The sequence below is a fragment of the Coregonus lavaretus genome (genome assembly GCF_964263955.1).
Source record: "Coregonus lavaretus genome assembly, contig: HAP1_SCAFFOLD_413, whole genome shotgun sequence".
Lineage (NCBI taxonomy): Eukaryota > Metazoa > Chordata > Actinopteri > Salmoniformes > Salmonidae > Coregonus > Coregonus lavaretus.
The window spans coordinates 60,122-76,027 of record NW_028164202.1 but is presented as its reverse complement, the minus strand read 5'-3'; the positions used below and the strand labels follow the sequence as shown (position 1 = coordinate 76,027).

At 49.5% G+C, this 15,906-nt stretch overlaps 1 protein-coding gene across 2 annotated transcripts in view; it reads right to left on the bottom strand.

Annotated features, from left to right (window-relative positions):
• Window positions 1–971: 971 nt before the first annotated feature.
• Window positions 972–15,906, bottom strand: part of LOC311117327 (NIPA-like protein 2) — a 52,345-nt gene continuing 37,410 nt past the window's right edge. For both annotated transcript variants that reach the window (XM_084192289.1, XM_084192290.1), the window contains 3 exons: window positions 11,156–11,219; window positions 9,580–9,677; window positions 972–1,611 (listed from right to left, as the gene is read on the bottom strand). In XM_084192289.1, the coding sequence (XP_084048415.1) occupies window positions 1,505–1,611; window positions 9,580–9,677; window positions 11,156–11,219 (269 nt within the window). In that variant the 3' untranslated portion in view covers window positions 972–1,504. The remainder of the gene's footprint in view (window positions 1,612–9,579; window positions 9,678–11,155; window positions 11,220–15,906) is intronic.

Below are 15,906 nucleotides of genomic sequence, written 5' to 3'. Positions count from 1 at the left end.
TGTTACACAAACAGCACAACTGCTGGAACCAGACTAATTATACTGCTCAGTTTATACACTGCCCCCCCCCCATCCCCAAAACAGGTGTAAATATTGGACCCTTCTGTATTATACTGATGCTAACATGTTTATTCTGTTCTACTGCCATTGACTTTATGTTCCTATTTGTTGTTGCATTGTCAGTAGGAACCTGCAAGTAACCATTTCAGTGGACGATGTATACCATGCATATCCCGTACATACGACTAATAAAACTTAACTAAATCTTACATTGAGTGATAATGAATTTAAAATTACCAAGAAATTGTCTAACTACATTTTTTGCAGAACATTTTTTACCTTTTTAAAAGTCTTCATACAATTAATTTCTCATTTTAATATATTTTATCTTAAAACGATTAAGGTAAAATATAGTTTTTGGGGGGTTAAAATAAGCAAAATGTTCTGCTAATTTATCTAGATAAGAAAACTCTTAAGTTCATTATCACTGAATATATATGATTGAAAATAGACGTAAGATGACCATGTTTTGCAGTCTTTCCGTCTGTGTGGGTTACCTGAGGTGAATGGAGATGTAGGGAGATCCAAACCAGTCAGTTCAACTCTTACATGCCACTGCTCTTGGAAATGCAATTCACTAAATGACGTTTTGATTTAAAAGAAAAAAGGGTGAAGCGCTAGTTGTTAAAATGTGTTGGTGTAGAGTAGTCTTGTTGAGGCCATCCTTCCAAATCTCATCTTGTTGAGCGAAGCCTCGGCATCTGAGGCTATTAGCTTTAGCAAACAAATATCCAACTTCTGAATGACAGATGCTGTTCTGTCTGACGTTTGAAACACCTAACATTTACCAAGACGTCTCCTGGCCTGGATGCCCTCATGTAGTTAAACAGTCATTCCTGTTACGACCAGTGGAGGGCGCTGGTGCACCTGCTTTGCCGGCCAGAGTTTCTAGGGACCTCGTGAAACACTCTAAATATCACATTACAGTTTATTAACAAATCAATGATAGAAACCATATTAAAGTGTCTCGGCAGAAATGAGATCTAACAACAGTTGCTTTAGTGTTAATAGAGAATATGACAGCCTCAAATAGCCGCCTCCTTGAGAATGAAATAATAAAGTTGTTTAATTGGTGCCTGTAGTGCATTTTGGGTTGGATCCTGAGATGGCTCTTCAGTATCTGTAGCACCAGAGTTAAATTCCCTGATAATTGCACAATTCTGGTAACTTTCCCAAGATGTCCAGGTTTTCCAGAAATCCTGCTTCGGGCAAGATTCCTGGAATCAGGAGCGAATTAGCAGGAATTCCTATTGTCCTCTAACTAGGATTTCTGGAAAATCTGGGAATTTTGCAACCGTTAGTCATAACCCTGCTGGAAATACAGTAACCCTGCCTGTACAACAGTCATTCAGTCTGGCAACCCAGGAGAGAGGTGTGTAGTGTTGACACAGGTAATCTCGGTACACAGACAGACAGGTCCAGGTAAACACAGGTGTGGCTGATATTACGAGTCGTCCTGTGGGCCAGGTTTGTTACACATGAGTTTAGCTGCCAGAGATCCGTATGTGTTGCTGTTAGCCTCCGGCTGGACCTTATCTTTAGATTTTCTCCCTGTAGCAGAGACAAGAGACAACACATATAGATCATTAGAGAGGTGGTCTGCTGCTGGGATAATGCACGTTCACCATGTTATTCTGCTGCTGGGATAATGCACATTCACCATGTTATTCAGCTGCTGGGATAATGCACATTCACCATGTTATTCTGCTGCTGGGATAATGCACATTCACCATGTTATTCTGCTGCTGGGATAATGCACATTCACCATGTTATTCTGCCGCTGGGATAATGCACATTCACCATGTTAACAGAGAGCTAACCTCTCCCACTGGCTATAGAGGGAGGAGGGATGGCTGAACAGGTTTACTGTGGAAGACATTAATCCCCAACCCTGGGCCTCCAGTACCCCCCCCCCCCCCCCCCCAACCCTGGGCCTCCAGTACCCCCCCCCCCCCCCCAACCCTGGTCCTCCAGTACCCCCCCCCCCCCAACCCTGGTCCTCCAGTACCCCCCCCCCCCCCCCCAACCCTGGTCCTCCAGTACCCCCCCCCCCCCCCCCCAACCCTGGTCCTCCAGTACCCCCCCCCCCAACCCTGGTCCTCCAGTACCCCCCAACAGGCCAACCCTGGTCCTCCAGTACCCCCCCCCCCCCCCCCCCCCCCAACCAACCCTGGTCCTCCAGTACCCCCCCAACAGTCCAACCCTGGGCCTCCAGTACCCCCCCCCCCCCCAACCCTGGTCCTCCAGTACCCCCCCAACAGTCCAACCCTGGTCCTCCAGTACCCCCCAACAGGCCAACCCTGGGCCTCCAGTACCCCCCCAACAGTCCAACCCTGGTCCTCCAGTACCCCCCCAACAGTCCAACCCTGGTCCTCCAGTACCCCCCCCCAACAGTCCAACCCTGGTCCTCCAGTACCCCCCCCCAACAGTCCAACCCTGGTCCTCCAGTACCCACCAACAGTCCAACCCTGGTCCTCCAGTACCCCCCAACAGTCCAACCCTGGTCCTCCAGTACCCCCCAACAGTCCAACCCTGGTCCTCCAGTACCCCCCCCAACAGTCCAACCCTTGTCCTCCAGTACCCCCCAACAGTCCAACCCTGGTCCTCCAGTACCCCCCAACAGTCCAACCCTGGTCCTCCAGTACCCCCCAACAGTCCAACCCTGGTCCTCCAGTACCCCCCCCCCCCCAACAGTCCAACCCTGGTCCTCCAGTACCCCCCAACAGTCCAACCCTGGTCCTCCAGTACCCCCCCAACAGTCCAACCCTGGTCCTCCAGTACCCCCCCCCCCAACAGTCCAACCCTGGTCCTCCAGTACCCACCAACAGTCCAACCCTGGTCCTCCAGTACCCCCCCAACAGTCCAACCCTGGTCCTCCAGTACCCCCCCAACAGTCCAACCCTGGGCCTCCAGTACCCCCCCAACAGTCCAACCCTGGTCCTCCAGTACCCCCCCAACAGTCCAACCCTGGTCCTCCAGTACCCCCCCCCCCCCAACAGTCCAACCCTGGTCCTCCAGTACCCCCCCAACAGTCCAACCCTGGTCCTCCAGTACCCCCCAACAGTCCAACCCTGGTCCTCCAGTACCCCCCAACAGTCCAACCCTGGTCCTCCAGTACCCCCCCCCCCCCCAACAGTCCAACCCTGGTCCTCCAGTACCCCCCAACAGCCAACCCTGGTCCTCCAGTACCCCCCCCCCCCCCCCAACCCTGGTCCTCCAGTACCCCCCCCCCCCCCCCCCAACCCTGGTCCTCCAGTACCCCCCCCCCCAACCCTGGTCCTCCAGTACCCCCCAACAGGCCAACCCTGGTCCTCCAGTACCCCCCCCCCCCCCCCCCCCCCCAACCCCTGGTCCTCCAGTACCCCCCCAACAGTCCAACCCTGGGCCTCCAGTACCCCCCCCCCCCAACCCTGGTCCTCCAGTACCCCCCCAACAGTCCAACCCTGGTCCTCCAGTACCCCCCAACAGGCCAACCCTGGGCCTCCAGTACCCCCCCACAGTCCAACCCCTGGTCCTCCAGGTACCCCCCCAACAGTCCAACCCTGGTCCTCCAGTACCCCCCAACAGTCCAACCCTGGTCCTCCAGTACCCCCCCCCAACAGTCCAACCCTGGTCCTCCAGTACCCACCAACAGTCCAACCCTGGTCCTCCAGTACCCCCCAACAGTCCACCCTGGTCCTCCAGTACCCCCCAACAGTCCAACCCTGGTCCTCCAGTACCCCCCCCAACAGTCCAACCCTTGTCCTCCAGTACCCCCCAACAGTCCAACCCTGGTCCTCCAGTACCCCCCAACAGTCCAACCCTGGTCCTCCAGTACCCCCCAACAGTCCAACCCTGGTCCTCCAGTACCCCCCCAACAGTCCAACCCTTGTCCTCCAGTACCCCCCAACAGTCCAACCCTGGTCCTCCAGTACCCCCCAACAGTCCAACCCTGGTCCTCCAGTACCCCCCCCCCCCCAACAGTCCAACCCTGGTCCTCCAGTACCCCCCAACAGTCCACCCTGGTCCTCCAGTACCCCCCCAACAGTCCAACCCTGGTCCTCCAGTACCCCCCCCCCAACAGTCCAACCCTGGTCCTCCAGTACCCACCAACAGTCCAACCCTGGTCCTCCAGTACCCCCCCAACAGTCCAACCCTGGTCCTCCAGTACCCCCCCAACAGTCCAACCCTGGGCCTCCAGTACCCCCCCCAACAGTCCAACCCTGGTCCTCCAGTACCCCCCAACAGTCCAACCCTGGTCCTCCAGTACCCCCCCCCCCCAACAGTCCAACCCTGGTCCTCCAGTACCCCCCCAACAGTCCAACCCTGGTCCTCCAGTACCCCCCAACAGTCCAACCCTGGTCCTCCAGTACCCCCAACAGTCCAACCCTGGTCCTCCAGTACCCCCCCCCCCCCCAAACAGTCAACCCTGGTCCTCCAGTACCCCCCAACAGCCAACCCTGGTCCTCCAGTACCGTCCAACCCTGGTCCTCCAGTACCCCCCAACAGTCCAACCCTGGTCCTCCAGTACCCCCCAACAGTCCAACCCTGGTCCTCCAGTACCCCCCCCCCCCCCAACAGTCCAACCCTGGTCCTCCAGTACCCCCCAACAGCCAACCCTGGTCCTCCAGTACCCCCAACAGTCAACCCTGGTCCTCCAGTACCCCCCCCCAACAGTCCAACCCTGGTCCTCCAGTACCCCCCCCCCAACAGTCCACCCTGGGCCTCCAGTACCCCCCAACAGTCCCAACCCTGGTCCTCCAGTACCCCCCAACAGTCCAACCCTGGGCCTCCAGTACCCACCCAACAGTCCAACCCTGGTCCTCCAGTACCCCCCAACAGTCCAACCCTGGTCCTTCAGTACCCCCCAACAGTCCAACCCTGGTCCTCCAGTACCGTCCAACCCTGGTCCTCCAGTACCCCCCAACAGTCCAACCCTGGTCCTCCAGTACCCCCAACAGTCCAACCCTGGTCCTCCAGTACCCCCCCAACAGTCCAACCCTGGTCCTCCAGTACCCCCCCCAACAGTCCAACCCTGGTCCTCCAGTACCCCCCCCAACAGTCCAACCCTGGTCCTCCAGTACCCACCAACAGTCCAACCCTGGTCCTCCAGTACCCACCAACAGTCCAACCCTGGTCCTCCAGTACCCCAACAGTCCAACCCTGGTCCTCCAGTACCCCCCCAACAGTCCAACCCTGGTCCTCCAGTACCCCCCCCCCCCCAAACAGTCCAACCCTGGTCCTCCAGTACCCCCCAACAGTCCAACCCTGGTCCTCCAGTACCCCCCCAACAGTCCAACCCTGGTCCTCCAGTACCCCCCCCCCCCCCCCCAACAGTCCAACCCTGGTCCTCCAGTACCCACCAACAGTCCAACCCTGGTCCTCCAGTACCCCCCCCCCCAACAGTCCAACCCTGGTCCTCCAGTACCCACCAACAGTCCAACCCTGGTCCTCCAGTACCACCAACAGTCCAACCCTGGTCCTCTAGTACCCCCCAACAGTCCAACCCTGGTCCTCCAGTACCCCCCCAACAGTCCAACCCTGGTCCTCCAGTACCCCCCAACAGTCCAACCCTGGTCCTCCAGTACCCCCCCCCCCCAACAGTCCAACCCTGGTCCTCCAGTACCCCCCAACAGTCCAACCCTGGGCCTCCAGTACCCACCCAACAGTCCAACCCTGGTCCTCCAGTACCCCCCAACAGTCCAACCCTGGTCCTTCAGTACCCCCCAACAGTCCAACCCTGGTCCTCCAGTACCGTCCAACCCTGGTCCTCCAGTACCCCCCAACAGTCCAACCCTGGTCCTCCAGTACCCCCCAACAGTCCAACCCTGGTCCTCCAGTACCCCCCAACAGTCCAACCCTGGTCCTCCAGTACCCCCCAACAGTCCAACCCTGGTCCTCCAGTACCCCCCCAACAGTCCAACCCTGGTCCTCCAGTACCCCCCCCCCAACAGTCCAACCCTGGTCCTCCAGTACCCCCCCCCAACAGTCCAACCCTGGTCCTCCAGTACCCACCAACAGTCCAACCCTGGTCCTCCAGTACCCACCAACAGTCCAACCCTGGTCCTCCAGTACCCCCCAACAGTCCAACCCTGGTCCTCCAGTACCCCCCCAACAGTCCAACCCTGGTCCTCCAGTACCCCCCAACAGTCCAACCCTGGTCCTCCAGTACCCCCCCCCCCCCCCCAACAGTCCAACCCTGGTCCTCCAGTACCCACCAACAGTCCAACCCTGGTCCTCCAGTACCCCCCAACAGTCCAACCCTGGTCCTCCAGTACCCCCCCCCCCCCCAACAGTCCAACCCTGGTCCTCCAGTACCCACCAACAGTCCAACCCTGGTCCTCCAGTACCCCCCAACAGTCCAACCCTGGTCCTCCAGTACCCCCCCAACAGTCCAACCCTGGTCCTCCAGTACCCCCCCAACAGTCCAACCCTGGGCCTCCAGTACCCACCAACAGTCCAACCCTGGTCCTCCAGTACCCCCCCAACAGCCCAACCCACAGCGGAGATTGGAGAATCTACAGTGGGGAGAACAAGTATTTGCTACACTGCCGATTTTGCAGGTTTTCCTACTTACAAAGCATGTAGAGGTCTGTAATTTTTATCATAGGTACACTTCAACTGCGAGAGACTGAATCTAAAACAAAAATCCAGAAAATCACATTGTATGATTTTTAAGTAATTCATTTGCATTTTATTGCATGACATAAGTATTTGATACATCAGAAAAGCAGAACTTAATGTTTGGTACAGAAACCTTTGTTTGCAATTACAGAGATCATACGTTTCCTGTAGGTCTTGACCAGGTTTGCACACACTGCAGCAGGGATTTTGGCCCACTCCTCCATACAGACCTTCTCCAGATCCTTCAGGTTTCGGGGCTGTCGCTGGCCAATACGGACTTTCAGCTCCCTCCAAAGATTTTATATTGGGTTCAGGTCTGGAGACTGGCTAGGCCACTCCAGGACCTTGAGATGCTTCTTACGGAGCCACTCCTTAGTTGCCCTGGCTGTGTGTTTCGGGTCGTTGTCATGCTGGAAGACCCAGCCACGACCCATCTTCAATGCTCTTACTGAGGGAAGGAGGTTGTTGGCCAAGAACTCGCGATACATGGCCCCATCCATCCTCCCCTCAATACGGTGCAGTCGTCCTGTCCCCTTTGCAGAAAAGCATCCCCAAATAATGATGTTTCCACCTCCATGCTTCACGGTTGGGATGGTGTTCTTGGGGTTGTTCTCATCCTTCTTCTTCCTCCAAACACGGCGAGTGGCGTTTAGACCAAAAAAGCTCAATTTTTGTCTCATCAGACCACATGACCTTCTCCCATTCCTCCTCTGGATCATCCAGATGGTCATTGGCAAACTTCAGACTGGCCTGGACATGCGCTGGCTTGAGCAGGGGGACCGTGCGTGCGCTGCAGGATTTTAATCCATGACGGCGTAGTGTGTTACTAATGGTTTTCTTTGAGACTGTGGTCCCAGCTCTCTTCAGGTCATTGACCAGGTCCTGCCGTGTAGTTCTGGGCTGATCCCTCACCTTCCTCATGATCATTAATGCCCCACGAGGTGAGATCTTGCATGGAGCCCCAGACCGAGGGTGATTGACCGTCATCTTGAACTTCTTCCATTTTCTAATAATTGCGCCAACAGTTGTTGCCTTCTCACCAAGCTGCTTGCCTATTGTCCTGTAGCCCATCCCAGCCTTGTGCAAGTCTACAATTTGATCCCTGATGTCCTTACACAGCTCTCTGGTCTTGGCCATTGTGGAAAGGTTGGAGTCTGTTTGATTGAGTGTGTGGACAGGTGTCTTTTATACAGGTAACTAGTTCAAACAGGTGCAGTTAATACAGGTAATGAGTGGAGAACAGGAGGGCTTCTTAAAGAAAAACTAACAGGTCTGTGAGAGCCGGAATTCTTACTGGTTGGTAGGTGATCAAATACTTATGTCATGCAATAAAATGCAAATTAATTACTTTAAAATTATACAATGTGATTTTCTGGATTTTTGTTTTAGATTCCGTCTCTCACAGTTGAAGTGTACCTATGATAAAAATTACAGACCTCTACATGCTTTGTAAGTAGGAAAACCTGCAAAATCGACAGTATCAAATACTTGTTCTCCCCACTGTATCCATAGAACCACTTTAAGCCGTACACTCCACAGATCTGGGCTTTACGGAAGAGTGGGCAGAAAGATGCCATTGCTTAAAGGAAAAAATAAGCAAACATGTTTGGTGTTCGCCAAAAGCCATGTGGGAGACTCCCCAAACATATGGAAGAAGGAACTCTGGTCAGTTGAGACTAAAATTGAGCTTTTTGGCCATCAAGGAAAATACTATGTCTGGCACAAACCCAACACCTCTCATCACCCAGAGAACACCATCCCCATTGTGGTGGCAGCATCATGCTGTGGGGATGTTTTTCATCGGCAGGGACTGGGAAACTGGTCAGAATTGAAGGAATGATGGATGGCGCTAAATACAGGGAAATTCTTGAGGGAAACCTGTTTCAGTCTTCCAGAGATTTGAGACTGGGACGGAGGTTCAGCTTCCAGCAGGTCAATGACCCTAAGCATACTGCTAAAGCAACACTCGAGTGTTTTAAGGGGAAACATTTAAATGTCTTGGAATGGTCTAGTCAAAGCCCAGACCTCAATCCAATTGAGAATCTGTGGTATGACTTAAAGATTGCTGTACACCAGCGGAACCCATCCAACTTGAAGGAGCTGGTGCAGTTTTGCCTTGAAGAATGGGCAAAAATCCCAGTGTCTAGATGTGCCAAGCTTATAGAGACATACCCCAAGAGACTTGCAGCTGTAATTGCTGCAAAAGGTGGCTCTACAAAGTATTGACTTTGGGGGGGGGGTGAATAGTTATTCACGTTCAAGTTTTCTTGTCTTATTTCTTGTTTGTTTCATAATAAAAAATATTTTGCATCTTCAAAGTGGTAGGCATATTGTGTAAATCCCCCCAAAAAATCAAATTTAATTCCAGGTTGTAAGGCAACAAAATAGGAAAAATGCCAAGGGGGGGTGAATACTTTCGCAAGCCACTGTAGTTGACAAGTTAAATCAGGTGTGCTTGTCCAGGGTTACAATAAACATGTGTACAGTTGGGTTGTACTGGAGGACCAGGGTTGGGAGACACTGATGTAGGGGATCTAGTTTCAGCCGTTTCCTTTACGCCTGCTAGGTTAGTTTAGACCAAACCCACTCACTACACATTCACACAGTAACACCATGTTACCAGACTACACACAGCAGTGAAATACCTTGTTCAGTAACACCATGTTAACAGACTACACACAGCAGTGAAATACCTTGTTCAGTAACACCATGTTAACAGACTACACACAGCAGTGAAATACCTTGTTCAAATACAATGCAACCATTTCAAATGCAACTCGTTTAGACAAATGGTTGATGTGTTTCCTTGTAGAAATGTATAGTCTTGGATATTAAATAAATGTTTTTATTTTGTTATATTATTACAAAAAATGGTCTCATCCATTTCTATTGGTTGTAAGAGAAGTGAATTGTTACCTGGGATTTTTCCCATGGCTATAAAGGTTTTGTCTTGAGTCTTGATCTTGGGTCTGTCTCTGGCTATCAGGAAGACTCCAAGGAAAGAGAGCAGACAGCTGGAAGAGTTCAGAGAGAGGGTTATGTTCAGCTATCACACTAAATCAAGGAGAGCTGGAAGAGTTCAGAGAGAGGGTTATGTTCAGCTATCACACTAAATCAAGGAGAGCTGGAAGAGTTCAGAGAGAGGGTTATGTTCAGCTATCACACTAAATCAAGGAGAGCTGGAAGAGTTCAGAGAGAGGGTTATGTTCAGCTATCACACTAAATCAAGGAGAGCTGGAAGAGTTCAGAGAGAGGGTTATGTTCAGCTATCACACTAAATCAAGGAGAGCTGGAAGAGTTCAGAGAGAGGGTTATGTTCAGCTATCACACTAAATCAAGGAGAGCTGGAAGAGTTCAGAGAGAGGGTTATGTTCAGCTATCACACTAAATCAAGGAGAGCTGGAAGAGTTCAGAGAGAGGGTTATGTTCAGCTATCACACTAAATCAAGGAGAGCTGGAAGAGTTCAGAGAGAGGGTTATGTTCAGCTATCACACTAAATCAAGGAGAGCTGGAAGAGTTCAGAGAGAGGGTTATGTTCAGCTATCACACTAAATCAAGGAGAGCTGGAAGAGTTCAGAGAGAGGGTTATGTTCAGCTATCACACTAAATCAAGGAGAGCTGGAATCACAGTGTAACCTTTTTGGGGTTAAATTGACTCTACTGGAGTTATCTGAACCCTCAACGGAGTGATATGTTCTCTGGAGTTCTTTGGGACGGTGTACTTCTAACTACATTAAGAGTAACCAGATACAGGGACAGAAATTTATGGAGTATCCACAGCCCCTACTCTGGATATCACATTCAGAGGAATGTCATGGCCTGTATTCAGAGGAATGTCATGGCCTGTATTCAGAGGAATGTCATGGCCTGTATTCAGAGGAATGTCATGGCCTGTATTCAGAGGAACGTCATGGCCTGTATTCAGAGGAATGTCATGGCCTGTATTCAGAGGAATGTCATGGCCTGTATTCAGAGGAATGTCATGGCCTGTATTCAGAGGAATGTCATGGCCTGTATCCAGAGGAATGTCATGGCCTGTATCCAGAGGAACGTCATGGCCTGTATCCAGAGGAATGTCATGGCCTGTATCCAGAGGAATGTCATGGCCTGTATCCAGAGGAACGTCATGGCCTGTATCCAGAGGAATGTCATGGCCTGTATCCAGAGGAACGTCATGGCCTGTATTCAGAGGAATGTCATGGCCTGTATTAAGAGGAATGTCATGGCCTGTATTCAGAGGAATGTCATGGCCTATATTCAGAGGAATGTCATGGCCTGTATTCATAGGAATGTCATGGCCTGTATTCAGAGGAATGTCATGGCCTGTATTCAGAGGAATGTCATGGCCTGTATCCAGAGGAATGTCATGGCCTGTATTCAGAGGAATGTCATGGCCTGTATTCAGAGGAATGTCATGGCCTGTATTCAGAGGAACGTCATGGCCTGTATTCCTAATAAGACAGTACTGTTGGGGTCTTGCATACTACTTACCCTAAGAGAAACATGAATATATTGAGCAAAGCCAACCCATGGAATTCCTGGTAAAATACTATTCCTGCAAAAGAAAAGAAAAGCCGTTTTTTAACAGCAACAACATCAGAGGAGAGAGAGAAGCAGCTGTCCATATCTGGAGGATCAACTCTAGTATGGAGCACCAGGCCATGAACATTAAACCTTTTGACTGCATCCCAAATGGCATCCTAGTCGTTATTTAGTGCACTACTTCTGACTAGGGTCCATAGGAAGCAGCGCACTATATAGGGAATAGGGTGCCATTTGGGATTCAGACTTAGGCTCTGAGGTTTTCAGTGGAGTTGCACGGAGTCAGCCTCGCAGAATAACAGAACAGAGTAACAGAGATGAGTCCTCCAGAGATGGGAAAACAGAGTGAGCAAGACGGAGTGATTCTGTTGGACCATTTAAAAAGGGACAGCAGTGATTCTAGAGTCCCCAGGAAGAGGGAGAGAGGGGGGAGAAAGAGAGGGGGGAGAAAGAGAGGGGGCAGAGAGAGAGAGGGGGCAGAAAGAGAGGGGGGAGGGAGAGGGGGCAGAAAGAGAGGGGGGAGAGAGAGAGGGGGCAGAGAGAGAGGGGGCAGAGAGAGGGGAAGGAGAAAGAGAGGGGGCAGAGAGAGAGGGGGGAGAAAGAGAGGGGGGAGAAAGAGAGGGGGCAGAGAGAGAGGGGGGAGAAAGAGAGGGGGCGGAGAGAGAGGGGGCAGAGAGAGAGGGGGGAGAAAGAGAGGGGGCAGAGAGAGAGAAAGAAATGGAGAGACATGAACATTTGTGAGTGTTGATGAAAACGTGCTGGTTCCCTAGCTCACATCAGTGAGTCAACATCATTGAGGATGTTACCCATAGACTGATGTTACCCATAGACTGATGTTACCCATAGACTGATGTTACCCATAGACTGATGTTACCCCAGGCCGTTATCACAGCAGAGCTATAGGAACCAAAACATCTCAACTGTAATACTCACAGAGTATTAGTATAAACTCCCTTTCTACTAAGGTATTATTATAGATCTTGCTGAGAGATGGATGGGTGATATGTCTGGCTCAGGGATCCCCCCTGTAACTCCTGGGGTGCGTCACAAATTGCACCCTATTCCCTATATAGTGCACTACTTTTAACCAGGGCTCTGGTCAAAAGTAGTGCACTTAAAAGGGAGTAGGTGGCCATTTCAGACGAAACCTGCCTCCATCCAACGGCGCCCCTCACATGATTGATTACTGTATTGGCCGTTCATTCATCCCCTCCCTATTGCAGTCTAAACACATCCACTCTATCCTAGTCATGGTGCTATTGATGAGGCTGACAACACAACGGTCTGGCTGGCTGAGAGGTCAGGGGATGCAAATAGACAGGCGATGTCAGGAACATAGAGGTGGCTAGAGGAACATAATGTTGTCTACAGGGTCATAGAGGTGGCTAGAGGAACATAATGCTGTCTACAGGGTCATAGAGGTGGCTAGAGGAACATAATGCTGTCTACAGGTTCATAGAGGTGGCTAGAGGAACATAGTAATGTTGTCTACAGGGTCATAGAGGTGGCTAGAGGAACATAATGTTGTCTACAGGTTCATAGAGCTGGCTAGAGGAACATAATGTTGTCTACAGGTTCATAGAGCTGGTTAGAGGACATAATGTTGTCTACAGGGTCATAGAGGTGGCTAGAGGAACATAATGTTGTCTACAGGGTCATAGAGGTGGCTAGAGGAACATAATGCTGTCTACAGGGTCATAGAGGTGGCTAGAGGAACATAATAATGCTGTCTACAGGGTCATAGAGGTGGCTAGAGGAACATAATGTTGTCTACAGGTTCATAGAGCTGGCTAGAGGAACATAATGTTGTCTACAGGGTCATAGAGGTGGCTAGAGGAACATAATGTTGTCTACAGGGTCATAGAGGTGGCTAGAGGAACATAATGCTGTCTACAGGGTCATAGAGGTGGCTAGAGGAACATAATAATGTTGTCTACAGGGTCATAGAGGTGGCTAGAGGAACATAATAATGCTGTCTACAGGGTCATAGAGGTGGCTAGAGGGTGAATCATCCTCCTGCTATCGTGCCACTCTTCTATTGCTGCTAGGGATAAATAGCTGAAAAGGTTGTGGAAGGTTTTGGTACACTACCTTGCATATTGGAGAGCGTTGAAAACAGTGTCTGTTTTTATAAAGATGAAACACAGCAAATTCTCCAGTGTTACATCAACACCGACAGTGTTAAATTGAACACTGGGCCAATGTCTATACAGGTCCCACACTTTTTTGTGTTAAATTAAGACTGTGTTTAGTGCTGATGCTGTTACACTTTGTCAGTGTTAAGAAATAACACTTCATATCCTGTAGTATTAACACTAGGAAGTGTATATAGTTTGTACCAATGATGTTATGCAATAACACCATATATAATATAATAACCATTATGCAAAGAGGTCCGTATCTTTGCCACATGCTCTTATGTAAGCATTTATAAAGACTTCAGGACTGGCAGCAGACATGTCATTAACATAACCATAGACCATTTAAAAACGGGTACAACACTTCCACTCACGGGTGACCAAAAACAACTAATTGAAAGCAATGCCTCCAATATAATTTCCTTTGAGTGAATTGTAGAGTTACTAATGTGGACTAATGAATGTATCTGTTAGTGACAGAGGCATTGGTTGTTGAACTCGTTCATTTTCAGTCCTGTGGACTTCACCAAGTGAGTTTCTAGGCGTAGATGATCATTAAAATTAAATAAACTCTTTAGGACAATACATTAAAATTAGGGGTGTAACGATTCGTTTTAACAACAATTCGATTTGTATCACGATTCGTGGTTGTCGATACGATTCAAGGACGATATTGGTTCATTTAGAACGATACGATCCGAAACGATTCAGTGACTTGAAATCGATTCAGTAACCTTTTAGCCAAAAATTCAACCAGTGTGACTGAAATAAATACCTGGATACTGGACAGTGCAGGTGAAGTTTCCTAGATTCCTGTTTCTTGTAAGGACCGCAATGGTGGCTTGATAATTTCTCGCTCGTCGGCTTCTCCTCTGTCGTCCGCCATGCTATGTTTTGTTGTCTTGGCGCCTTTGCGCTGCTGCTGGCGTGGGGCGATGACGTCACGGATAGGCAGACTGAATCGAGTAATGTTTAAAGCCTTTATCATTAAAAGTGCTAAGAAAAAACATCCATATAAAGTCTGACGTGCTTAAATCCAATGGGTTATTTCCTAGTATCGATACAATCGATTTATTACATTTTAAAACGATGTTAGATCGATATATGTTGTCCAAAAGGCCAACTCGCCGAGCACAGATCGATGTAGTCGGATCATAGGAATATAAATCGATACATCGATGTAGTAGATGGATCGTTACACCCCTAATTAAAATATATCATAAGGCCTTTGATGGCCTGGTTTATAGGCCACATCAGGCCTGCAAGTCACATTATGCTGGCTTGCAAAGTGATGTGTAATTCCTATTGGAATCCAGCCAGAGTTAGGACATCCAAGAGCCTATTGGAATCCAGCCAGAGTTAGGACATCCAAGAGCCTATTGGAATCCAGCCAGAGTTAGGACATCCAAGAGCCTATTGGAATCCAGCCAGAGTTAGGACATCCAAGAGCCTATTGGAATCCAGCCAGAGTTAGGACATCCAAGAGCCTATTGGAATCCTGCCAGAGTTAGGACATCCAAGAGCCTATTGGAATCCTGCCAGAGTTAGGACATCCAAGAGCCTATTGGAATCCTGCCAGAGTTAGGACATCCAAGAGCCTATTGGAATCCTGCCAGAGTTAGGACATCCAAGAGTTGGAATTATATTCTGCATCCTGCATTCAGAATGACTGTCAGGGAACAGTGTGAGGAGACTACCTAAGCCATTTAAACTGGAACAACCATTTCAGTAACAGGTGCAAAATAAAATCTAACCAACTGATTGGATTAGTTTAGAAAAATGAATGTTATTTTTCTTTGTGTAGCATAAGATTAATCAATCAGTGTACATGCAAAAACACATTAAAAACAATTCTAAAAATGTCTACCTGCAGTAGAGCATACTGGGAAATTTGCTAATTCTGGGTGTGGTATTTATGGTCATGTTTTACTCTCCACAGAGTCAAACTGACACAATCACACTCTCACACTCAACACTGGTTATTAACACCAACACTGGTTATTAACACCAACACTGGTTATTAACACCAACACTGGTTATTAACACCAACACTGGTTATTAACACCAACACTGGTCATTAACACCAACACTGGTTATTAACACCAACACTGGTTATTAACACCAACACTGGTCATTAACACCAACCCTGGTTATTAACACCAACACTGGTCATTAACACCAACACTGGTTATTAACACCAACACTGGTTATTAACACCAACACTGGTCATTAACACCAACACTGGTCATTAACACCAACACTGGTCATTAACACCCAACACTGGTCATTAAACACCAACACTGGTCATTAACACCCAACACTGGTCATTAACACCCAACACTGGTCATTAAACACCAACACTGGTCATTAAACACCAACACTGGTCATTAACACCCAACACTGGTCATTAAACACCAACACTGGTCATTAAACACCAACACTGGTCATTAACACCAACACTGGTTATTAACACCAACGCTGGTCATTAACACCAACGCTGGTCATTAACACCAACACTGTTTTTTTTTACACCACTGAGTGTTAATTGAATACTTAGAGTTC